The sequence below is a fragment of the Salvelinus sp. IW2-2015 genome, unplaced genomic scaffold (assembly GCF_002910315.2).
Source record: "Salvelinus sp. IW2-2015 unplaced genomic scaffold, ASM291031v2 Un_scaffold2250, whole genome shotgun sequence".
In the NCBI taxonomy this organism is placed as follows: domain Eukaryota; kingdom Metazoa; phylum Chordata; class Actinopteri; order Salmoniformes; family Salmonidae; genus Salvelinus; species Salvelinus sp. IW2-2015.
Genome location: NW_019943579.1, coordinates 66,675 through 91,690, shown reverse-complemented (window position 1 = coordinate 91,690; position 25,016 = coordinate 66,675). Strand labels below are relative to the sequence as shown.

The following is a 25,016-nucleotide window of genomic DNA, read 5'->3' as shown; positions in this document are numbered from 1 at the left end:
GTTTCCTCTCCTCTTCAGTGTAGCTAGCCAGTCACAGTGGCTGTATATCAATAGACTACAGTGGTTTCCTCTAGGTGGTTTCCTGAAGGCCCTAGGAACAGTCTGGCTAGTCACAGTGGCTGTATATCAATAGTATAAATTGTCTTCCTTCAGCTGCTTAAATTGGATATTTGAAAGCTAATTCCTGGTAGGGATCCAGATTACCCTATTGGTTTCTTCTGTATTTACCCTATTGGTTTCTTCTGTATTTACCCTATTGGTTTCTTCTGTATCCACGCTATTGGTTTCTTCTGTATTTACCCTATTGGTTTCTTCTGTATCCACCCTATTGGTTTTTTCTGTATCCACCCTATTGGTTTCTTCTGTATCCACCCTATTGGTTTCTTCTGTATCCACCCTATTGGTTTCTTCTGTATTTACCCTATTGGTTTCTTCTGTATCCACCCTATTGGGGGCTTCTGTATTTACCCTATTGGGGGCTTCTGTATCCACCCTATTGGGGGCTTCTGTATCCACCCTATTGGGGGCTTCTGTATCCACCCTATTGGTTTCCACTGCGGTGCCAGAGTGTTCCTATGTCCCTCAGGTCCTCTAATCCCCCAGCAGACTTATAAAGAAATATAAAAATATAAAATGTCACTGCCTCCCTAGGGAGCCACCTCTCCCTTTCATCTATAGATGGGGACAATCTCAATTTGCATTTCCTTGACTCCTCGCATCCTCTCTCCTCATCTCCTTCTCAAAACCCATTGGATGAGAAAGTCGGAGGTCCTGTTTTGGATGGGTTTTCAGAAGAGGGCGGGGAGAGAGGAGTCAAGGTAATGCAATTGAGATTCTCCCATGGACTGACGTCAGTAGGTCCAGACATGGGGGGTCAAACCACACCATGGAGGCTGGTGGTGGGAGGGAACCCCCTCTGTGTTTCTCTGTCTATCTGTACCTGGATGTGACTCTCACTGACTCCCTCCTCTCTGTCTCCCCCTAGCGGACGGAGGAGGAGCTGTCTCGCATGCTGCTGGAGATCGTGCTGTGCGTAATGTGGCGAGGCGTGGAGGGCTCGGACGATGCCGCCTGGCTGGAGCGGGGGCAGGTATTCTCTGCCCTCACCAAGCTGGGCACTACCAACGAGCTGCTGCTGCCTGTGGACCACATCAAGCTCAGGTGGACACAGTGGCATTTCTTACATTTGATTTATTTCATTCTCAGTTGACAAGACTGAAAATATGCAGAATGCACAGTTCCATTTAGACAACAAACACGAGATATTATGTTCAATTAAAAAGGTTCAGTCTCACAAAGATATTAGTTTAAAAAGACACATTTTGTTACAAAAAATTATTGCAGGGTGACGTGATGACTGTAGTGAGGAGTAGGAACCAGCCTGCAGGGTGTTGTGATGACTGTAGTGAGGAGTAGGAACCAGCCTGCAGGGTGACGTGATGACTGTAGTGAGGAGTAGGAACCAGCCTGCAGGGTGACGTGATGACTGTAGTGAGGGTAGGAACCAGCCTGCAGGTGACGTGATGACTGTAGTGAGGAGTAGGAACCAGCCTGCAGGGGTGACGTGATGATAGTGAGGAGTAGGAACCAGCCTGCAGGTGAGCTGATGATGTAGTGAGGAGTGGAACCAGTCCTTGATGAACTGTAGTGAGGAGTAGGAACCAGCCTGCATGACTGTAGTGAGGAGTAGGAATCAGCCTGCAGGGTGACGTGATGATAGTGAGGAGTAGGAACCCAGCCTGCAGTGGTGACGTGATGACTGTAGTGAGGAGTAGGAACCAGCCCTGCAGGGTGACGTGATGACTGTAGTGAGGAGTAGGAACCAGCCTGCAGGGTGACGTGATGACTGTAGTGAGGAGTAGGAACCAGCCTGCAGGGTGACGTGATGACTGTGTGATGACTGTAGTGAGAGTAGGAACCAGCCTGCAGGGTGACGTGATGACTGTAGTGAGGAGTAGGAACCAGCTGCGGTGCGTGATGACTGTGTGCTGACTGTAGTGAGGAGTAGGAACCAGCCCTGCAATTGTGACGTGATGACTGTAGTGAGGAGTAGGAACCAGCCTGCATTGTGACGTGATGACTGTAGTTGTGGCTGTTCAATGTGCAATATGTTTAGTGTTCAGTCGCATCAGTCTTGAAGAGGGGGTCTGGTTCTCTGGTGTTTATTCACATTTTGTTTGACAATATCACTCTCTCTCTCGCCCTCTCGCTCGCTCTTTTACTTTCCTCTACGCTCCCTCTTATCCCTCCCTCTCACCCAGTCTGATGGAGAGGATGCTGGAGTGGGCTGTGACTGATAACCGGGAGGCGACGGCGGCCATGTTGCCCCAGCACACCGAGAACGCTGTGCGGCTGCTCCACGTCGTGCAGGACTTCCTGCAGGCCGAGGGCCTGGTCAACCCCACCCTGTGGACAGAGAAGGTATTGTTATTAGGAGGAGCGACATCTTTGTTATTACTCCATCTTTGGCAGTATGTGTGAATGTCATACCATTGTAAAGTGATAGTTCAGTGATTTGACATATGAAGACATTTGTTACATTGAAAGCAGTCTATGGCCAAAGAGTGACTGTAGTCCACAATTAGGCTTTGTTAAATAATTATAAACCAATTGAGTAACACAATCCATGTAAGAGGTGATTTGATTCAATGATTGTTTTCTTCTAGGTCCTGGAGGAGACAGTGACTCTGATGGACAGTCTAATGGTGTGGTACTCGTCAGGGGCCCAGTGGCTGCAGCTGTCCCAGGTGGGCCTGAGGCTTCTGCTGGGCTTCATGGCCCAGGAAGACCCCCAGGTGAGAAGCTGTCCAGTGTCGCATACATAGTAATGTAGCAGACGCTCTTTTCCAGAGCAACTTACAGTTAGTGTGTTCAACTGTACACTTCATACCTCTACTTTCAGTATACAGGTGGTACTCAAACCTTTTCAGCTTAGTCCCCCTTGAGGGCAACCCGCCTCACCCTAAGTCTCATAGAAGSCATATAACCCTCTATCACMTACCCCCCCCCCACCCTACCCCTCTTATTGTTTATAGATACTACCCTCTATATGAACTATCAGGTGTCACATCATCTCATTCAGAATGCTTGTCTTTATATGAATGTTTTTATCACTTCGACATAAGTATGTTTTTATCACCTCGACATAAGTATGTAAGTATGTAAGTGATCTCCTCTCCTGCCAGGTGTGTGCCTTGGCCACAGCCAAGCTGAACGGCATCCTGCAGACCAAGAGCGTGGAGACTCAGGACGAGGCGTGTTACCTGCTGGGCAAGGTGGAGGGCATCCTGAGACGCTCTGTAGGGGGGCAGACAGAGGAGACCTATATGTGCCTGGTGCCCTTGCTCCGCACGCTGCTCTCCAAGGTACACACTCACACGCAGGCACACTCACACGCTCACACACTCGCACTCGCACACTCACACACTCACACACACAGACACGAAAAGACATGCATGATGAACAGTCACAATGAAGTAGAATCCGTATCAAACATTCCAAAGAGACTTGCTGACTGTTCTCTTAAATAACGGCAAAACCTTGGCACATAGACAAAACATGTGTCACACCAAGGGTCGGTGTCTAGGACACAGAATAAACCTAGCCCTGGACTAAAGAGACATTTCAATGGATTCTCTTTTGAATATGCTTTGTAGTCCAGGATTACTAGCCACCATTATTTAAATCCAATGAACAAAAACACAATGCTTTTGGTCTGTAGTATGTCAATACCTCAKAACACTTTGTATTATCTTCTCATCTCTTGTGATATCTTYTGTCTGCAGGTGAACAAGCTGCTGTACATGGAGCTGCACCTCCCCCAGCTGCCTGACACCAACGGCAGCCCCTCCTTCTTCGAGGACTTCCAGCTCTACTGCAACTCCCCCGAGTGGAGGGTCTACCTCGACAAATACGTGAGGAGCTGGTTCAATGCCTTACTAAATCATTGATAAGTCATTCAACTCTTGGAAGAGCAGCAAAGAAACGTGTTGAGAAATTTGAAGATCAACCTTAAAGATGAGAAAATACATTTTTGAGAAATATCTCAATCTCCGGTGCTGAGGGAGCGAGTCTGAGATGAACGAAACAAGTAGTTTTGCTTCCCCCATTGAATTGGTTCTCTCTGTCCTCAGATCATCCCCTACATGAAGCAGTATGAGATTGAGACGTTTAGCCAGGGTCACGAGACCATGGCTCTGTTCTGGAAGGAGTGCTATGAAAGCTTCATGGTCAACCTGCACAAGAGAGAGAGGGAGAGGGGAGAGAGCAAGATACGCTTCCAGGTCATATACACACACACACACACACACACACACACACACACACACACACACACACAGATCCGAGTAAGGTTGACTTTCTATTGAGCTGACAATAATACCGCTGTAACATGGGAATGTAATGTCAGGCCACAGTAACACAGAGCATATTGCCTTGTGGTGTTCTACACACCAGAACACACTGACTCCCCGTTCCTCGTCCCGCCGTCCCTRAGGAGCAGTTTGTGGAGCCCTTCTCTCGGCGCGGCCGGCAGGAGAACCTGCGATACAACAGCATGCTGAAGCAGCTTCACAGCCAGCACAGTGCCGTCCTCAGGCAGTGGAGAGGAGCACGCCGCAGCCTGGTGTGTGAGAGAGGCCCCTGGGCAGACAGGTAACGGCCACACACATGATATGTAGATATTTATTATAATATATACAGTATTATATGTGATTATAGGACTTCGTTGGTAATTACCTCAGCACCACAGCAAACACATGATCAGCCAAAGAACTGTTGTCCACTGTCCTCCAGTCAATCAATCAATGCAGTTTATTTTATAAACCCTTTTTTCAGTTTTTTTGTTTTGTTACATCAGCAGTTGTCACAAAGTGCTTTACAGATACCCCTCCTAAAACCCCCAAAGAGCCATCAATGCAGAGGCAGAAGCACAGTGGCTAGGAACAACTCCCTAGAAGAGTTTCTGGYTGTCTCTCTTACYTTCAGTTTGTTCTTCAGTTCATGCAACTTAGTTGACGTTCTTCTGTCTGTTGTTTTCTRAGGCAGCAGAGTGAGATGCACTGGCGAGTGTCCAGCGCGGAGAACTACTCCCGCATGAGACTCAAACTGGTGCCCAACTACAACTATGAGGACCACCGGCAGGCCAGCGCTCTCAGGGACAACCTGGGTAAGAGAGGCAGCTTCACTGGTTCCCTTGACAAGGCATCGCTGGAGTCTGAATAAACCATAATGTTAGCTGCAGACACTGACCCTTCTCCTCTTCCTGTTTCTCTTCCTCTTCGTCTTCTTTGTTCTCTTACTCTTCCTCTGCCTCTTGTTCCTTTGCCTCTTGTTCCTCCTCCTCTTCCTTCTCCTCTAACAACTCATCTTCCTCCTCTTCCACCTTCCTCCTCCTCTAACTCTTCTTCTGCCTCTCGTTCCTCCTCTTCATCTCCCTCGTCCCCCAGGTGTCCAGCAGCAGAGGGTGACATCTGAGTCCTTACTGCTGGAAGCGGTCAAGCAGGTGAAGGTCAGCGACCTGGAGGATGACATTCTGGAGCTGCCTGAAGACGACCCRGCAGRGACCAACAACACGTCAGTACACTCTCAACGTTGTCWACAATTYCTGTGTGTTGTGTCTGTCGTGGACTGTTGGGTGGCTTTGACTACAAACGTGAATGGACTTGGTCAACTATCTGTCTGTTTCTATCTCTCTCTCGCTSTCTCTTTCCAGGGGGGAGGTGGAGGAGGCAGGCCAGAAGGAGAAGCTGGTTCTGTGGGAGGACTGTGAGCTGGTCACCCAGGTGGATGTCAGCCCTGGACGTCTGGAGCTCACCACCCAGCACATCTACTTCTATGACAGCAGCACAGAGAAGGAGGAGGGTGAGGAGAGAGGGAGGAAGATAGGAGGGTCGTAGGGGTTAGAGGAAGGGTTCTCCTGAAAGAGGAGGGAGGYGAGGAAGAAGGGATGAAATAGTGGGAGGAATAGTGAGAGGAAGAGTTGCTGTTAGTAAGAAGGAGAGAGAAAGGAAGGCTGAAGGAGAGTGAGCGAGTGGAGCAGGAGTTGATCAACCAGAGGTTATGGATGGGTTATGACTAGACATGTACAATAGATACATACTACACTGTTAGACTCTCATTGTGTTGTCTTAGACATGGAGGTACAGCTGTTATGACTAGACATGTACAGTAGATACATACCTCACTGATAGACTCTCATTGTGTTGTCTTAGACAAGGAGGTACAGCTGTTATGACTAGACATGTACAGTAGATACATACCTCACTGTTAGACTCTCATTGTGTTGTCTTAGACATAGAGGTGTAGCTGCTCCCACATGCAATACACATCATATATTAATACGTCATGGAATGACGAAGGGTTAATATTAGGGCCTGGAGTTTTGCCATGGTCAAGTCACTAGTTAGGTCAAACTCCTGGCCTTATGTATTATACATAACCAACCCCCTGTCTGTCCTTCCAGGTGTTGGTCAGGACTTTAAGTGGCCTCTATCTCAGATCCGGGAGATCCACCTGCGAAGGTACAACCTCCGCCGCTCGGCCCTGGAGATCTTCCTCATAGACCAGACCAACTACTTCCTCAACTTTAAGAAAGAGGTCAGGCKATTTSTGGGATCTGCTTTTTACGTGGATTGAGAACGGTGTACCCCCATCCATTTCACTACTTGGTCTATTCCAGAACTAGCACGTCACCTGATTCAACTCATCAAGGGCTAGTCCTGGAATAGATCAAGTAAGTAGATGGGGGGGGGGTGTTTGGGAAACACTTATGTAGAAGGAATGACTACATAGGCCTGGAGTACTGGGGTGTGTTGAGTACAGTAAAACGTTAAGAACAAATATAACCTGTACTACTCCCTATTCTACATGACAGGCCATCATATCTGTTTTACATAATATATTTTGATCTGAGCATTCTGAAAGATTTCACACTTTTGAACAGACCCCTTCATGTTGGAATGGTCTGTGTGGTTTGATTGACAGGTGCGGAACAAGGTGTACAGTAGGATGCTGCTGCTGCGCTCCCTCAGCCTGTACGGCACACGCTCACCACAGGAGCTGCTCAAGGCCTCCGGACTCACACAGGTCAGGGGTCAAAAGTTCACATGGGAGATCAAGGTCGTGTTCAGTAGGGAGGAAGTGGTTTGAAACGGAGGTGATACTCCCTGAACTGGTCTAATAAGAACAGATGTATTATTTTTTGCAAAACGTTTTGTTACGTTGTYCRRTACTGAGCATGACCCATGTTAAGTAGTCAGTATGGTCTKKMYTWMTGTMMWSASYMMMTGTMWWAKKCCRCTCTRTCTCTTGTCTTTGGTAGAAATGGGTGAACCGAGAGATGACCAACTTTGACTACCTGATCCAGCTGAACACCATCGCGGGCCGAACCTACAACGACTTGTCTCAGTACCCAGTGGTACGTTCTGTTAACACGGACCCTATGGGGGAAGATYTGGAATATACCATCTTGGTGCTCTTTTAAGGGGTGTTCATGGTTTAGTTAATTGTGTGTGTGTGTATCCCCAGTTCCCCTGGATCCTGTCGGACTACACGTCAGAGGAGCTGGACCTGACAGACCCAGGGGTGTTCCGGGACCTGTCCAAGCCAGTGGCCGTACTCAACGAGCGGAACGCCAAGACTGTCCGGGAGAAGTACGTTCMCTCAACCTCTCTSACTGAGCCGCTGCTGCGTCTACATACCTGCATTACGTGACATGTTCCAGGGRGGCAGTGTCTTCATTCATTCTCTTCACTACATACGTGTCCTCGTCCATAGAACTAGACTTACTGCAATACAACACTTTATTACCGTTGAGGAAATGTCTCTTTTGAGYGCAATAACTGGATTKTATTCTAGTAAATATAGTAAGTAATTATAATGTTAAGTTCACGTCTCCCTGTCTGTAGGTATGAGAGTTTTGAGGACCCCACGGGCACCATCGACCGGTTCCACTACGGTACCCACTACTCCAACGCAGCAGGAGTCATGCACTATCTCATCCGCGTGGAACCCTTCACGTCCCTCCACATCGCGCTACAGAGTGGACGGTAAGCAATGGGTTTTGGTGAGGGGGAATCAGACTAGAAACCTCAGGCCAGAAGTTAACAGCATTAAAGTCCATGGAGTTATCAGTGCTCGGGTTGTACCAGTCAAWTTGCTGTGGTCTGAGCAGCTTTGTYCGTTCTAGTCATTCTGGTTCTGTGATTACACCTGTATTCCAACTGACAATCTGATGTATCTATGCTCTTGTCTGGAGAGYTGCTGTTGTACTGATGTCAGTAAGGCCAGGAGTCTTTCRCTCACCAAGCTACAGCCTTACTAGATCCACAGTTTGTCTTGGTCACGTCACATGGTGYAAAAAKCATCCTGTCTCTAGTACTATGGCATACTTTAAGACCATTGGCTGTTGGTCTTCCTCCCTCGGTCCAGGTTTGACTGTGCGGACCGTCAGTTCCACTCCATCCCGGCTTTGTGGCAGACCCTCACGGACAACCCCAACGACGTCAAGGAGCTCATCCCAGAGTTCTTCTACTTCCCAGAGTTCCTGGAGAATCAGAACGGTGAGATGAGCTCCATGTCTGTAGAGAATCACAGACACACTGGCTATGTTYGTTGACTGTCCGTACTAACACGCCTCCTGTTGTGGTGTTCACACAGTCAATCAGAGATAATCTGGACTCAACTGGACCGGTTCAGATTTTGTCAGTTGCGGTCAGATTGTGGAACACTGGAACTTGTTCAAATCGGACAAAATCTATAACTGACCCAATTACACCCTGAATCGTAAAAACGGAGAATCTCAGTTTAACTTTATTTTGTCTGTTTTATTTTTTTCCGGTCACACTGCTACTCTGATGGAATCCACTTTCACTCCCCTGTCCTTTGTTCATCCTCCTCTCTCGCTCCCTCTAGCCTTTGATCTAGGGCGCCTGCAGATCTCTAAGGAGAGGGTGAATGATGTCATCCTGCCTAAATGGGCCAAGTCTCCAGAGGACTTCATTTATAAGCACAGGAAAGCCCTGGTGAGCCTCCTTTTCTCATGGACAGTCACCATTACCATAATGCTTTATCCCAAGGGGGGAGGAAAWAACTCTGGAACKCAATTGGATCACACACATTCCTTTACCATGATGTGCAGGATAAATGCATTCCACAGAGAGTAGTATTTAGTGAGTTATTGTTGTGGGGGTTATATATATATGTGTGTGTGTGGTGTATGTGTTGTGTAACAGGAGTCTGAGTACGTGTCGGCCCACCTGCAAGACTGGATCGATCTGATCTTCGGTTACAAACAGCGAGGCCCCGCGGCCGTGGAGGCACTCAATGTCTTCTACTACTGCACCTACGAAGGTACGGACGCTAACACTACACCCAAAGACTCCCACTCATTCAATAGCACTGATGCTAAAGAAACGCTGCACCTGTGGAGGTACATTTACATTTTGGTCATTTAGCAGATGCTCTTATCCATAGCATCTTACTGGTACGGATGCTAACACTAAACCCATAGACTCTCATTGATACAATAGCACTGATGCTAAATAAACGCTGAACCTACGAAGGTACGGATGCTAACACTAAAACCCATAGACTGATACAATAGCACTCATGCTAAAGAAACGGTAGATTGCTATATTATGGCACTTTACTGAAGCGTTTATCTCTGGTTTTGCTGTAGGGGCGGTGGACCTGGATGCCATCACTGATGAGAAGGAGCGTAAAGCTGTAGAGGGGATGATCAGTAACTTTGGACAGACACCCTGCCAGCTGCTCAAGGTACTGGAAAACACACAAGGCTTGACCTGACCAGGAGAAACCTCCCAGGCCTTCCTCGTGATATGAGCCCATTGGAACACTGAAGGATGAACCAGTCAATTAGGAATCATTGGGAATGAGGCTGTAKCAGGTTATTTAGAACAGTGATTCTCATCTCTGGTCTTTGAYGACCTTCAACAGTACTCATTGTTGTAGCACCAGACAAACACCTTATTAAACTAGTCAACAGCTTGGTGATTAGTTTAGCCAGGGCTACAACAGAAATGGGTGCTGGTGGGGTTACTCAGGGATATTTAACTGAGAATCACTGGTTTAGAATAGGTGTTTTAGATGGACTATAGTGATGTGTTGTCTGTGTGTGTAGGAGCCACACCCTGTACGTCTTTCTCTGGAGGAGGTGGAGAAGAGGAAAGGTCGACTAGACGCCTCGCCCCTCAGTATCTTCGAGCACCTTGCCGAACTCAAGTCCTTCTTTGTCGAGGTTAGTTTTGAAAACACACACCAAAGCATATGATCATGACCCTCTTTGTTGGTTATTATAAAGTACTTTATGAAAAACTTTTATTGAAAAACAGCTTCAAAAATAAATGTTGATTTGTAGGGGATCAATGACAACGTGCCTCTGGTGAAAGCCGTGGTGCCCAAGAACCAGTCCCACTCCTTCATCACCCAGGGCAGCCCAGACACTATGGTGACCCTGAGTCAGAACTGTCTGATGGGAACCCACGGCTGGCTGCCTTATGACAAGAACATCTCCAACTACTTTACCTTCATCAAGGACCCCACCGTGGCCAACCCCAAGTCAGTCCCTCCCCAACACCGACCCCTTTCCTACTTGAAACTGTGGGGCTTTGTAGTCTGACTGGGAGACCGGGAGCCCTGTTTGAGTTCTTACCTCCATTCCTTGAAGTAATCACTCATCTGAGAATGTTTGGTTTGTCACAGCAGTATGATGGAAACTCTGCCATGGCGTATCCAAGCACATACAGATCTGTGATTATCTCCAGGATGGGAGACAGGAAGAATGCACTTTAAACGTTTTGGAACAGACCCTTGGAGGGCACTTGATGTCATTACTTGGTCATAAAGTTGTTCTGTGAGTTATGTATCTGAGGCCTCCTCCTTTCTGCCCCCCCTTCTCTAGGACCCAGCGGGTCCTGGGTGGGCCCTTCTCTCCGAGCGTGGAGGTGACCGCAGGTCTGTTTGTGGTGTCACATGACGGGAAGCTCCTGTTCAGCGGTGGCCACTGGGACAACAGCCTGAGGGTCACCTCCCTGGTCAAGGGAAAGACTGTGGGACATCACATCAGACACATGGGTATGGATGGATCTCACACACACATACATGCACTCAGACACACACACACACACATACATGCACTCAGACACACATACACATACAGTATAGTAATTATTTGGCGTCATCTCTCTTCTCTCTCGCCGCAGACATAGTCACGTGCCTGTCGACAGACTACTGTGGGATCCACTTGATCTCCGGATCCAGGGACAACACCTGTATGGTGTGGCAGGTGCTGCAGCAGGTGAGATCATGAAGCCTGAGGGTTTATTGGAATACACTACACTGGCTAGAAAGCATTTGTACTGCATTGTTACTGTGGAAACGTTTGATGTTAGTACACTCAAAAAAAAAGAAAAGTGAAACGGTTTGACCCATCTGCTTTCGGTTGCAAACTGTTTTACTACTGTATGCCCTACTGAATACTACCCAGGTGTATGAGTGTGTGACTGAATGTGTTGTGTGTGTCCTACAGGGAGGTTGTCCGGTGGGGCTGTGTCCCAAGCCGGTACAGGTGCTGTATGGACACACTGACGAGGTGCTGAGCGTCAGCATCAGCACAGAGCTGGATATGGCCGTCTCTGGATCACGGGTAAGAGGTTGGAGGGGGGGTGAAGAGGTTGGGCTGGGAGGCGTACACGATCAACGAACTAAAGTAGGAGAGACAGAGATAGATCTGGCCAGGGGTGTGCGGCCGCACGTCTCTTCGACGCGGCAATTCACGTCGGCTTGCACGCAGTGGTTCTGAGGCGCCATCGTGAGTGCAAAGGTTGCGCATTGCATGTGCAGACGTACGCTGCTAACTCGGCGCCGGTAGGACTAGGCCGGGGCACAGGGACGGGCTGTCATTGTGTCTATTGCCAGGCGCACCTCGGGGAGGCTTTGAGAGCGTTGGGGGGGCGGTGAAGAGGTTTGAGAGGGGGTGGTGAAGAGGTTGGAGGGGGGCGTGAAGGGGTTGGAGGGGGCGTGAAAGAGGTTGTAGGGGGGCGTGAAGAGGTTGTAGGGGGGCGTGAATAGGTTGGAGGGGGGCGTGAAGAGGTTGGAGGGGGGGTGAAGAGGTTGGAGGGGGGTGAAGAGGTTGGAGGTTTATTATAAATTATAAATAAGGGTATAGGGCGCGTCAAAGGTTGGGACGTGGGGTGTAGGGCCGGTTCGTAGTCAGATGTCAGCTAGGGGCTAATTAGCGATTAGCAGATGGGCCGGCGTGTCGCGGCCAGGCGGGTAGACACGTTGTGACGCGACTGGGCGGGTTTGACCGGAGAGGTACGGAAATGCGTGCCACGTCTCGGTCGGGGGAGATGGGAGTAGATAAATGGAGCGAGAGTGAGGGACGAGCGCCAGGGTTTGGCGCCACGACCTCCTTGGCACTGATTCTTGTGGTAATGAAGAGGTTGGAGGGGGCGGTGAAGAGGTTGAGGGGCGTGTGAAGAGGTTTGAGGGGGGCGGGGCGTGAAAGAGGTTGGAGGGGCGGTGAAGAGGTTGGGGGGGTGAAGAGGTTGGGGGTGAAGAGGTTGGAGGGGGGTGAAGAGTTGGAGGGGGGGGTGAAAGGTTGGAAGGGGGGCGTGAAGGGTTGGAGGGGGGGTGAAGAGGTTGGAGGGGGGTGAGAGGTTGGAGGGGCGTGGAAGGGTTGGAGGGGGCGTGAAGAGGTTGAAGGGCAGTCGGCGTGTGTTTTCTTGTTGAAAGAGGTTGGAGGGGTGGTGAAGGAAGCTGAAGAGGTTGGATGAAGAGAAGTTTGAAGGGTTGGTTGATAGATGGATCTTGCTGATGTTTTGTTTCTGTGTACCAGGACGGGACGGTGATCATCCACACGGTGCGTCGGGGCCAGTACATGCGGTGTCTCCGGCCGCCCTGTGAGAGCTCCCTGCCTGTCTCCATCCTGCACCTAGCTATCTCTTATGAGGGGTGTGTGGTGGTTCACACCTGTGTAGAGGGCAAGGCCACGCTCAAGGTACACTAACACATGTTCTTGATAGGTGATTTTGTTCATTTGTCGTTGAAAATGTCGTGATCGTCTTCTCTAAAATCTTAATGTGTTTTGGTGCAGGAGTCTGACCAGGCAGCTAGTGTGTGTGTGTGTGTGTGTGTGTGTGTGTGTGTGTGTGTGTGTGTGTGTGTGTGTGCTTAGACGGGCAGCCCAATTCAGATCTTTAATTCACGACCATGAATTTAGATCAGCTCTGAGAAAGATCTAATGTGATTGGTCAACAAATCAATTAGTGGAAAAGATATCAGAATTGGGCTGACTGAACGTAGCCATAGTGACTTACTTGGTGAGTGAGTTATTTACTTAGTGACTGACTGACCGACTTAGTTGGTGAGTTAGGAAGTATGACGTACTGTACCATGATGCTTAGCAAAACGCTAGTTGACCACTAGATGGTACATTATGATTGGGTCCTGGTGAATGATTGTCTRTCATCCTGTCTCTGTTTAGGATAAGAACGGCCTGCACCTGTACTCTGTCAATGGGAAGCACCTGTGTACGGAGGGCCTGAAGGAGCAGGTGACAGACATGTGTGTGTCCGGGGAGTACCTGGTTATCGGCAGCGAGCAGGGCTTCCTCTCCATACGAGACCTGTACAGGTAACCTGGTTTCCTGTGTGTGTTTGTCTGTCTGTGTGCGCGACTGCACGCATGCATCTACAGGGTTTCTGCTGTATCAAAAAGGGTCTCAGGTGGTAATGGGCCCAGCTGAATGGCTGATTTAAAAAAWATATATATTTTTAAGCCCATTTCCTGCATTTCTACACATGTCTCCATTGAGCTGAGAGAAAATGTTGCAGTATTAAAGCTAATTTCCTGCAATTCTATGCATTTTACCATGTCTAATACTGTGTTCTTTTACTCAAACATAACAATATTAATACTTCTAAATTCATTGTTTTTGAAATTTTCAATTCTCCCTGACTGTGTAGTTTTTATATTGGTGATTTGTTAGTTCTCAAAGATTATAATTATTTTAATATATATATATATATATATATTATTATTATTATTATATATATTTTTTTTTCTACTTTATATCTGGTTTTAGTCGTTTAAGTTTACACTGAAAACGTTTTCACCCCCCCAAACAAATCATATATGCATACATAGTTTATTATTATTATAATGTATATGATTTTTCTCTCTTTAGACTTAGATGGCCCAAAAAAACACACAGGCAGCCCTCCCAAGGATTTTAGTGGTACATATATCAGGGATTTTTTCTATCTGTCTAACCCAACCCTTCACTCTGTCTCTCTCCCCTCCCCTCCCCTCCCCTCCTCTCTCCCCCGGGCAGCCTGTCCCTGTGCGCCGCCCCCATGGCAATGCGCGTGCCCGTGCGCTGCGTGTCCGTCACCAAGGAGCAGAGCCACGTGCTGGCGGGCCTGCAGGACGGCAAGCTGATCATTGTGGGCGTGGGAAAGCCGGCCGAGGTAAAGAGCTCGTTCAGAAACTACATCGCCCAGAGCCTGGAGGGCTCACCCCTCATGGCAATGCCACTGCTCGCCCCGCTGAGGGTGCGCTCGCCTGCCCGCAGGCTGAGCCTCCGGGACAAGTTAATGTTTAACCCCCAGGGCCCTGACCCCTGACCCCCTGAGCAAAACATCCCCCTCAATTCAATAAAAAAAAAAAAAAGTATTTACCTCAGAGGGAACTTCATAAACTCACCCTACAAACTACCACCGCATACCATTCTCTCTCTGTTTTAGTGCCAATAATTTGTCCTAAATGACCCGCCCTTCCTTAGCCACATACACCTCGGTTGTGTTCATTAGGCACCAAACGGGAGAAAACTGACTGAAACAGCGGAGGAGCTACCTGGACTTTTTTRCCCATTTTCTGTTGCGTGCCCTAATGAACATGACCCTGTTTCTGGGGCGTATGCCCCAGAGTGAGCAGGACCCTGGCCCATTCTCACCCTGAAAGAATTGGTGACCACACACACACACAGTAACACTTGAGACATTCCATAAACCCCTCTGAATGAGTACAACACACCCTCTCCTGGAATATTACTGTGAAATGAAAACATGGGCTTCCGTTTACCTCATTCTAACCGAGGAATGACTTATTTTTGGGCCTTGGGATGGTGTTGTCCAATATTGTTTACCGGAAGTGTCATTATTATTGACTGATTTAATATGTATTTGTGACATGCTGTGAATTGCCTTGGATGAACACCTCTGCAAATTCAAGCCATATAAACTATATTAGTAATAAGCTACGCTATAATAAGATACACTAGGCTGTAATTTATTCCCACCTGCTCCTCAAGTGAAAATGGTTTAACCCYTATTGTCTTCCTGCTCTTCAAGTGAAAATGGTTTAACCCTGATTTCTTCCTCCCTACTGGTAGACATGAAAGTAAGGTTAGCTCTGGGGCTGTTCTGAAGTAAGGTTAACTCTGGGGCTGTAATGATGGGATGTTATGGGATAGGGAGGGACACAGGGAATCACRCTCGAATCAATTGATAATTTGATCCCCTCCCAACTTCTCTCACCTTTCTTTTATACAAATGGACCTGCRTCAAAGTGAACCAAGCTTTGGTTTTGAACTGGCACTAGGTCATTCCAACATTTCTGAACTAACCGATCACTCATAAATCATATCCTGCTTTTTGTTTGTTTCTTTTGACTTCACACTTTCCTCRTCCTCCTCCYCCTCATCTGTCTCTCCTCTTCCTCACTTCCTCCTTCTCCTTTCCTCCACTCTTCTCAGATGCGTTCAGGCCAGATCACTCGTAAGCTGTGGGGCTCCAGCAAGCGCCTGACCCAGATCTCCTCTGGAGAGACAGAGTACCAACCAGCCTGCAACCAGAACTGACCCCCACAACCACCCCTTCCACCCCCCTTTCCACTACCACCACACCCCCTCACCCTGCTGCCTGCCTGATTGGCCCGCCAGCCCTGCCAATCATCACAGTTTACCCAATCAGATTGAACCACCCCTCGTTTTGATTGACTGATGACTGTTTTGGGGGAATCTTACTCTCCTTTTCTGTTCCTCCCTCTGACTTGAAGGACAGACTGACCCACGAGTGGAAGACAGGGGGTGTGTGTGTGTGTGTGTGTGTGTGTGTGTGTGTGTGTGTGTGTGTGTGTGTGTGTGTTTTTAACTGTGTGTAAAGGTTAGGCGGATGAGTAGGGCAGGTCAGGACGCACCAACCGGCGCGGGCGTCGAGTTTCTGATCCTACTGTAGGTGCACACATCCCCTCACCCTCCCCTTCAATGACACCCATGGCCATTACTCTTCATCTTCCTCCATCATCATCACTAGCACGGTCAGGCCAGTGGCTCCCACTACTACAGAGACCCTCTATGCAGACACACACTACAACAGTCTGAGCTGACCTCTGACCCCTCCACCTGTCAGGCCCATGGAACGAAGGGGATCCCCAACGTAGAAATGTAATTACTCCAATGGGAACACTTAACCTGATTGACGGTCCACCCATCCCATAACTCTGACTTCAATGGGAATTARATTTCTCTGGTCATCAAGATAACCCACTTTTCTGGGCCCTGAACCTGAGACCACTGAGCAGTGTGTGTGTGTGTGTGTATGTACGCTCTTTGTGTTTCTGTGTGTTGTCTCTRGCTGGTTGTTTTCTCCAGTGGTCTTTGTTGACTTGGTTTTGCCTTCCAGTCTGACTAGGCTGTGACCGATGCCTCAGGGCTCCTATGCAGCATTAAGGGGCTATGTTCAGTCACAATACAATGTTTTTGTTTAGTTTTTTTTGTGTTTGATGTTACTGATAATTGTAGTTTTTTTTTTTTTTTACAGATGCGTGCATGTGTATAAGGTCTGTGGTTAGGTTGTGTTTTGTGTGGCATTTCCAGCCCACTCCTCATTTAGTATAGAGGACGGGGCCCTAAGGTATCCAACACTCGTACTAAGCCTGACACACACACACTTGTTTGCTAATGTACACATGCATAGACCCCTCCCTATTGGAGAAGCCTCTGACTGCGTTCCATGTCATCTCTATTGCAATCTCAGTAGATTTCTATATCACATTTAATGTGGTTCCTGAGACGCTGAACACTTCTCCAGGCGTTGTGAGATCTGATAATCGGCAATAAAGACAACCTGGAACGCACCCAAAGTCCGCTAGTTTGACACTACAGAAGAAGAGAGAAGCCTAGTGTTGTAGAATCACTAGCTACCCCATACCGTGCCCAAAGGACTCGCTCCCCTCGAACACTACACTCTTACACACACTGCAAGCTTCTCACACAGCCCATCACTACACTTGTGTTAGACCGCATGTTTTGGAGGGACGAACCATACTGAACCTGGCTTAGTGTGCAATGTTTAGCGCTAGATTCATCCTAGAATGTTTTTATGTTACTTGAATCAATGTTTATTTATGAATGAAAACTAGTTTTTTTCCCCGTAGGCTATTTAAATTCACACTACATTATTTGTATGTTTTTAAGTGGTGCTTCAGTTGTTCAACYAAGATTTATGCGGCGAAAAACTAAAGACGGTGGATCGATCCACCTTTCAGAATGAGAGGGGAGACTTTCTAAGGGCTTTTGAGATGTCAGTGTTACAGCAATATAGTTCCTTCCTCTGCTCCGCTGACTGTGCATTGGTACATTCCAGCCTCTTCTTGTCAAGGCTGAACTAAAAAAAAATCTCCAGTCTTCCTGTTTTTTCTGACAGGGACGACGCGATTGGGAGATGAGACTTATTCTGCCAAGGGACGGCCCAAACGGCTGTCATCTTCCAACAGTCAGAATCACCTCAGTGTTCCTCCTCCTTCCATCATGGTCTCTTAGTTGGGAGCCATGTCAGCTAGTTAAGGTCCTCTGGAGTTCCATAAATGCAGTAACGTCACTAAACGTGTGTCTGTGAACCAGGCCTAATGTGGCTTTTGAGATTTCATGTGTGTTTTTATGTCAATGTTTGAGATTATGAATGATTTCACCCCCCATTGAATCCTTATGGTTGTTATGCTCCTGTCAAATCAAAATGACAGTTTGGTCGGGGTAGGTCATCTGTTGCATAATGTGAGTGTGTTTGTTCATGATGACAATAGTTTCTTAAAATGCCAAATTCCTTATTTCCTTGTCATATCATTTGCCTTCTTGATAATAATTCAGTGATTCTGGTTCTTATCTATCATGGACTTAGAGTCATTCATTCTGATTCTATGGTAGTTATAGATTAGGGATCAGACTTCTATGTGCAGTGTGGTTGTTTTTGGTCTTAAGTGTCTCCGCAATCTGTCTGGAGATTGCAATCACAGACCAACGTGTGCCCTTTTTTTTTAAACAAGAGGCCGTTTCAATATATGTTTATTTTTAATTGTTTATGCTGATGTGTCTAGATGGCATACTCCTTTAATCKGTTTCCATTCTTATCAGGATGTGTTAATCATTTTTTCCAAAGGACGTATTTAATAAATGTTTCTATTTTTGTCAATCTTAGTTTGTCAGTCAGACACCACTATCTTGTTTTAGGACTTTCTTCCAAACCCACCACTGAAACAGTGCCTTTTTATCCACGTTGCATCATACAGACAATTATCCGGTTAGTGTGTAGAATTCCTTGTTACCCCTCCCTCCATGATAACCCATGGATAGCAGCATTCCACAAACTTCACATCCAATAGGAACCAAGAATCTAGAACTGTAAACAAAGTAGACTAAAAATCWGAAATATATTGGTGTCTTACCTTAGCTGCTTGCTCTGTGACTGTCACCAAAATGGATGTGTGTGTGTATATCTGATTTATAAATACTGGTGTATAATGTACAGCATGATTTTTATTTTAGTGGATTTTAAATMTACTTTTTGCACTTTCCAGGTACTYAATTGTAAGTGATTCTTTTAAATGTCTCCCTGGTCCATTCTGTACAGACAAACTGCTTTGTATACACAAGTGGAAAGTAATCATTAAAGTCTTGTCAAAAAATGTAATTAATATGTATGGCTGATTGTAGCTGTGAAAATAGGACACTGTGTACAAAACATTAGGAACATCTTCCTAATTTGGAGTACCCTCTTTTGCCCTCAGAACAGCCTCAATTTGGAGGGGCATGGACTCTACAAGGTGCTGAAAGCGTTCCACAGTGTTGCTGGCCCATGTTGACTCCAATGCTTCCCACAATTGTGTCAAGTTGGTTGGATGTCCTTTGGCTGATGAACCATTCTTGATACACACAGGAAACTGTTGAGCATGAAAAACCCAGCAGCATTGCAGTTCTTGACACAAACCGATGCGCCTGGCACCTACTACCATACCCCGTTCAAAGGCACTTAAATATGTTTGTCTTGCCCATTCCCCCTCTGAATGGCACACATTACACAATCCATGTGTAAAAAACCTTAACCTGGCTCCTCCAGTTCATATATGGATTGAAGTGGATTTAACAGGTGACATCAATGACCTCCAGTTCATATATGGATTGAAGTGGATTTAACAGGTGACATCAATGAGGGATAATATAATTCACCTGGTCAGTCTGTCGTGGAAAGAGCAGGTGTTCCTATTGTTTTGTACAATCAGCATATAGGCATGTTTTTGTATTTTAAACGATACATTAATATTTCACTATGGTGCGACCAACAATCATGAAAATGTATGTGTAGTACATAACGAGCAAAAAGCTTCTTGGAGCGATTACACTGCTGAACATGGGGTGCGTTCGTAAATTCCCTCTGGCTATATACTGCGATTTCAGAGCACTCGTCTGAGTGTGGCAGAGAATAATTTATATATTTACGAACGCTCAACACCCCWATATGGCCAGTGTTAGTAAACGTCGGCAAAAAAAAGCGTAATTAAATTGTTGCCAGCAGCACAGTTGCAGTCACCAACGCTCTGGATAACATGAAGACAGCCTAACCATCTCTGCTAGGGTGAGAAATGGTCAGTGAGGTGTTCTCTCATTTATGTCTGGAAGTAGCTAGCAAGCTAGCTAACTTTAGCCAGAGCTTGGGTGCGTGACAGCCGTTGTGAGGTCAGAACACTCGGATCAACCCTACTCCTCGACCAGAGCGTCCAGTGTGTACTCTGAACGCTCCGAGAGCGAAACTCTCTGATTTTACGAACGGACAATCTGACAACGCCCTTGTTAATTTACGAACGCTCCCCGGATAGAACAAGGCCGCGCTTGTTTTTGTTGGACGTATGTTGCCCTGACAACAGCCCAAGTCAATCACTATTTTGAAAGCGTTTTCCAGTGGTACATTTTCTTCCGATTTACAAACTTTCTCAAAAATACTAGGCGCCGAGGTGTATCATGGCTGATCCAGTGGCAACGACAACCGAAGGGCCACCAACAGATGGAAAATCAGTCAATCTCATTGGGAATGTAAATATAATTGTTTCAACAGGCAGGCATATTTACCCTCTAGAAATACGCCMACAGTAATTTCTCAGTTTGATAGATGCACATTGAATCATCAGTTGTCACGGGCATAACAKTAGAGGGCTGGGTTGCTACCTGGTTKATTTTCACAGCTGTTGAGAAGAGTGTCAAGAGCCGAGCCTGTTCCTGATGACGATGAGGAAGAGGATGAGGAGCTTCCCCCACCACCGCCACTAATTCCACGAGGCCCACTGGTGAATTTGCATTCTAGTATTGTCAATTKACATTATTATGCTTAGTTAACTGGAATATAGACTTTACACCTGACAAATATTATTATTACATTAAAGGACTGTAGTGTTTAAAATAATATYTTTTGTTTACAGAAAGGATGTCTAACAGTCCATCTGAAAAACTGCAGGGATTTCAATAAAAACTGTATCCTTCTCAGTGGCCCCTAACAGTGAAATCATTAGACCCTATTCACCATGCCAAAGCTGTGTGTCAGTGTGCTAACTGAGGTAGTTAAGTTAGTCCATCGTAAGTGGCCCTGGATAAGAGTGTCTGCTAAATTACTAGTAAAATGAAGTTTTCCTGAGCATTGTGTTCCCAGCTTCCATAAAGAAAGGCACCCAGGGCTTCCTGAGGGCGAGTATTGGGGAGAAGGTGAAGTGTACTATGGTCCAGCCCTACAAGGACTCCAAGGCGGAGGGCTCCAAGTTCCCCCTCTGCTTCAACGAGTGGAAGTATTTCTCCATACAGGTAAGTAGGTATATTAGTTGTCTGTATACTTCTGGCCCCTCTTTGGACACTGTGTTAACTAACCTCCAGATGCGCTTCAATGCCATACAACTCTCCTTCCGTGGCCTACAACTGCTCTTAAACGCAAGTAAAACTAAATGCATGCTATTCAACCGATCATGCCGCCGCCCTGCTCGCCGGTCCAGCATCACTACTCTGGACGGCTCTGACTTAGAATACGTGGACAACTACAAATACCTAGGTGTCTGGTTAGCCTGTAAACTCTCCTTCCAGACTTACATTAAGCATCTCCAATCCAAAATTAAATCTAGAATCGGCTTCCTATATTGCAACAAAGCATCCTTCACTCATGCTGCCAACATACCTCGTAAAACTGACCATCCTACCGATCCTCGACTTCAGTGATGTCATCTATAAAATAGCCTCCAACACTCTACTCAACAAACTGGATGCAGTCTTCACAGTGCCATCCGTTTTGTCACCAAAGCCCCATACACCACCACCATTGCGACCTGTACGCTCTCGTTGGTTGGCCCTTGCTTCATACTCATCGCCAAACCTGTAGCCAGTCGGTTATCTACAAGTCTCTGCTAGGTAAAGCCCGCCTTATCTCAGGTCACTGGTCCCAAGCAGCACCCACTCGTAGCACGCGCTCCAGCAGGTATATCTCACTGGTCACCCCCAAAGCCAATTCCTCCTTTGGTCGTCTTTCCTTCCAGTTCTCTGCTGCCAATGACTGGAACGAACTGCAAAAATCTCTGAAGCTGAAACACTTATCTCCCTCACTAGCTGTCAGAGCAGCTCACAGATTACTGCACCTGTACATAGCCCATCTATAATTTAGGCCAAATAACTACCGCTTCCCCTGCTGTATTTATTTTGCTCCTTTGCACCCCATTTTTCTATTTCTACTTTGCACATTCTTCCACTGCAAATCTACCATTCCAGTGTTTTACTTGCTATATTGTATTTACCTCGCCACCATGGCCTTTTTTTGCCTTTACCTCCCTTCTCACCTCATTTGCTCACATTGTATATAGACTTATTTTTCTACTGTATTATTGACTGTATGTTTTGTTTATTCCATGTGTAACTCTGTGTCATTGTATGTGTCGAATTGCTATGCTTTATCTTGGCCAGGTCGCAGTTGCAAATGAGAACTTGTTCTCAACTAGCCTACCTGGTTAAATAAAGGTGAAATAAATAAAAAGTGTTGATGCTCTAGCCACTTCTCTCTGTCTGGATTCATGTATTGGTCATGACAAGAGTTGGCTACACTGCAGGTCAGTATGGGCCAGCTATTGCAATACTGTATAGAGAAAGTTGTAACAATATTATTTTCCGTATCTAACAGGACAGGTGTTTCTCTATCCAAGACCTTAACACAATCAATCAATGACTCATTTGGATGTTTCAGATTCCTAAGAGCACTGACCACGCTGGGTGTCTGTGAGTCACCCCGTCTGTTGGTGGAGCTCATCTTCTTCGAGCAGGGCACAGGAGTTCCCAAGCTCATAGGAAAGACCTTTGTCAAACTGCTGGACATCCTCAGTGTGAGTGAACCACTGGACAGGAGCGATAGGGCGACCCCACCGCCCTTCATGCTCCCCATGCCATGTTTAAATCGGATAATAATAAAATGATGATCATAAGAGTGAGTGTACAAGGCTGTCCAGGGCTAAACACGTGTGGATGTCCTCCACCAAAGAACCAATGGCTTCTTTCTATTTTAGCTTTCAGTCGATGGTACAAGTATTCTCATTCACCTGCTGCTAGAAGGCTGGCATGCAGGACCAGATATCAACTGTCTTGTCCTCTGTCCTGTTCTCTAATCAGAAGTCACAAATGAACCACCTGCTGGAGCTGAGGCTCAAGCGCCAGGTACAGAATATGAATCAGACACCATGGTCAACATGTGGGACAGTTATATCATGTTCAATAGGAGTTTTGTACAACGGATTCCTGGATTGACAAACACAATAAAAGCCGACTTGTTTTCCAGATCATCTGTAAGCTGGAGATGGAGATGGTGATTGCGTATGGATCCTTGGGTTACGGATACTCCCACCAGGTTAGAGGGAGACACATCAGTGTTTGTGTAGATGTGGAGGAAGAATTGATCTTGCTTATCTATTATTTACTCCCTAGTTGAAGCACCCAACGAGAAACATGGAGAGCCTAGTGGAGCGCTCTCTCTTCCTCCGCCGTCCACCACCGGACGACCGCAAAGACCATCACTAGTAAGACACGGACACACTCAAATACTGTACATGAATTCTTAACTATTGACATTCTGACACTGTGACCCTTTTGTGAGTTTTTTTCCCTAGATTTGACAGACCGATATTCTCCCATGTAACATTTCGCTCCCTGTGTCTACAGTAATGTGGTACTCCTAAGCCAGTACCTTATTCAGACTTTTCGCAGCGCTGATGTACAGAGAGACCACACACCAAGACAACAGGACGACTTACCCCTCAAACAGCACAATCTCCCCCATCATCCTGGAATGTATGGAGAAGAGGGGCAGGTACGGTTTATTATGGATCTCATTCTGGGTTCAAAGGTCAAAGTGTATACTGTTTTCAGCCCATTTTCTGAAAATGATGCGTAGTAGCTACACTAACAAAACAAATGTCTACTGTCCAAAAACTGCCTTAGTGAATTAATTATATCCAAGGTAAGTGGAAAAATAATGTTAAATAACCATAATATAAATAGATCTGATATTGCTAAGTGCCAATTTAGTGTTATCTTAGAAAGAACAGGAAGTCTCCCGAGCCCGTACGGGAGTTGTAGCGATGAGACACAGATAGTAATTACTAGCGATTGGATACCAGAAAATTGGGGAGAAAAGGGGATAAAAAAAAAATTATAATAAAATAAAATAAAAAAATAAAAAGAAAGAACAGGAAGGATGCAGGTAGGAATAAGTCCAAATGATTCCTTATTCCCTACAGTGACAAGAAAAAGTATGTGAACTCTTTGGAGTTACCTGGATTTCTGCATAAATTGGTCATCAAATTTGATCTGATCTTCATCTAAGTCACAACAATAGACAAACAGAGTGCTTAAACTAATAACACACAAATTATTGTATTGTTGTTGTCTATACTGAAACATAATTTTAACATTCACAGTATAGGTCGGAAAAAGTATGTGAAACCCCTAGGCTAATGACTTCTCCAAAAGCTAATTGGAGTCAGGAGTCAGCTAACCTGGAGTCCAATCAATGAGATGAGATTGGAGATGTTGGTTAAAGCTGCCTTGCCCTATAAAAAAACACTCGCAAAATTTGAGTTTGCTATTTACAAGAAGCATTGCCTGATGCGAACCATGTCTCGAACAAAAGAGACCTCAGAAGACCTAAGATTAAGAATTTGACTTGCATAAAGATGGAAAGGGTTACAAATGTATCTCTAAAAGCCTTGATGTTCATAAGACAAATTGTCTATAAATGGATAAAGTTCAGCACTGTTGCTACTCTCCCTAGGAGTGGCCGTCCTGCAAAGATGACTGCAAGAGCACAGCGCAGAATGCTCAATGAGGTTAAGAAGAATCCTAGTGTCAGCTAAAGACTTACAGAAATCTCTGAAACCTGCTAATATCTCTGACGAGTCTACGATACGTAAAACACTAAACAAGAATGGTGTGCATGGGAGGACACCACGGAAGAAGCTGGGGGTCTTTGGGCTGGTTTGCTAACTACCTCAAAGAGTGCAGTCTATAAAGTCAGGAAATCTGCTGTCTCAGCCACTGCCTMTCACCAAGGGAGTACCCCAAGGCTCGATCCTAGGCCCCACGCTCTTCTCAATTTACATCAACAACATAGCTTAGGCAGTAGGAAGCTCTCTCATCCATTTATATGCAG

The 25,016-nt window shown here is 46.4% G+C and overlaps 2 protein-coding genes across 2 annotated transcripts in view; both read left to right on the top strand.

Moving 5' to 3' along the window:
• The window catches only part of LOC112073395 (neurobeachin-like 1), a 41,362-nt gene extending 22,458 nt beyond the window's left edge, over positions 1-18,904 (top strand). The window contains 28 exon segments of the mRNA XM_070440128.1: positions 986-1,161; positions 2,262-2,421; positions 2,667-2,795; positions 3,186-3,365; positions 3,786-3,914; positions 4,134-4,283; positions 4,496-4,653; positions 5,043-5,167; positions 5,448-5,574; positions 5,714-5,862; positions 6,464-6,597; positions 6,985-7,086; positions 7,322-7,417; positions 7,528-7,652; positions 7,908-8,048; positions 8,431-8,561; positions 8,914-9,023; positions 9,234-9,351; positions 9,680-9,777; positions 10,142-10,258; positions 10,379-10,578; positions 10,922-11,094; positions 11,223-11,317; positions 11,549-11,665; positions 12,860-13,021; positions 13,508-13,656; positions 14,357-14,492; positions 15,779-18,904. Of these exon segments, the coding sequence (XP_070296229.1) occupies positions 986-1,161; positions 2,262-2,421; positions 2,667-2,795; positions 3,186-3,365; positions 3,786-3,914; positions 4,134-4,283; positions 4,496-4,653; positions 5,043-5,167; positions 5,448-5,574; positions 5,714-5,862; positions 6,464-6,597; positions 6,985-7,086; positions 7,322-7,417; positions 7,528-7,652; positions 7,908-8,048; positions 8,431-8,561; positions 8,914-9,023; positions 9,234-9,351; positions 9,680-9,777; positions 10,142-10,258; positions 10,379-10,578; positions 10,922-11,094; positions 11,223-11,317; positions 11,549-11,665; positions 12,860-13,021; positions 13,508-13,656; positions 14,357-14,492; positions 15,779-15,883 (3,792 nt within the window). The 3' untranslated portion in view covers positions 15,884-18,904.
• Positions 18,905-19,448: 544 nt separating this feature from the next.
• LOC112073394 (cation channel sperm-associated targeting subunit tau-like) lies at positions 19,449-22,692 on the top strand. The gene is made up of 5 exons (XM_024140691.2): positions 19,449-20,386; positions 20,536-20,637; positions 20,770-20,821; positions 20,997-21,145; positions 22,563-22,692. The coding sequence occupies exons 1-5, from the start codon at positions 20,315-20,317 to the stop codon at positions 22,596-22,598; spliced, it is 411 nt and encodes a 136-aa protein (XP_023996459.1). The 5' UTR covers positions 19,449-20,314; the 3' UTR covers positions 22,599-22,692.
• Positions 22,693-25,016: the final 2,324 nt, after the last annotated feature.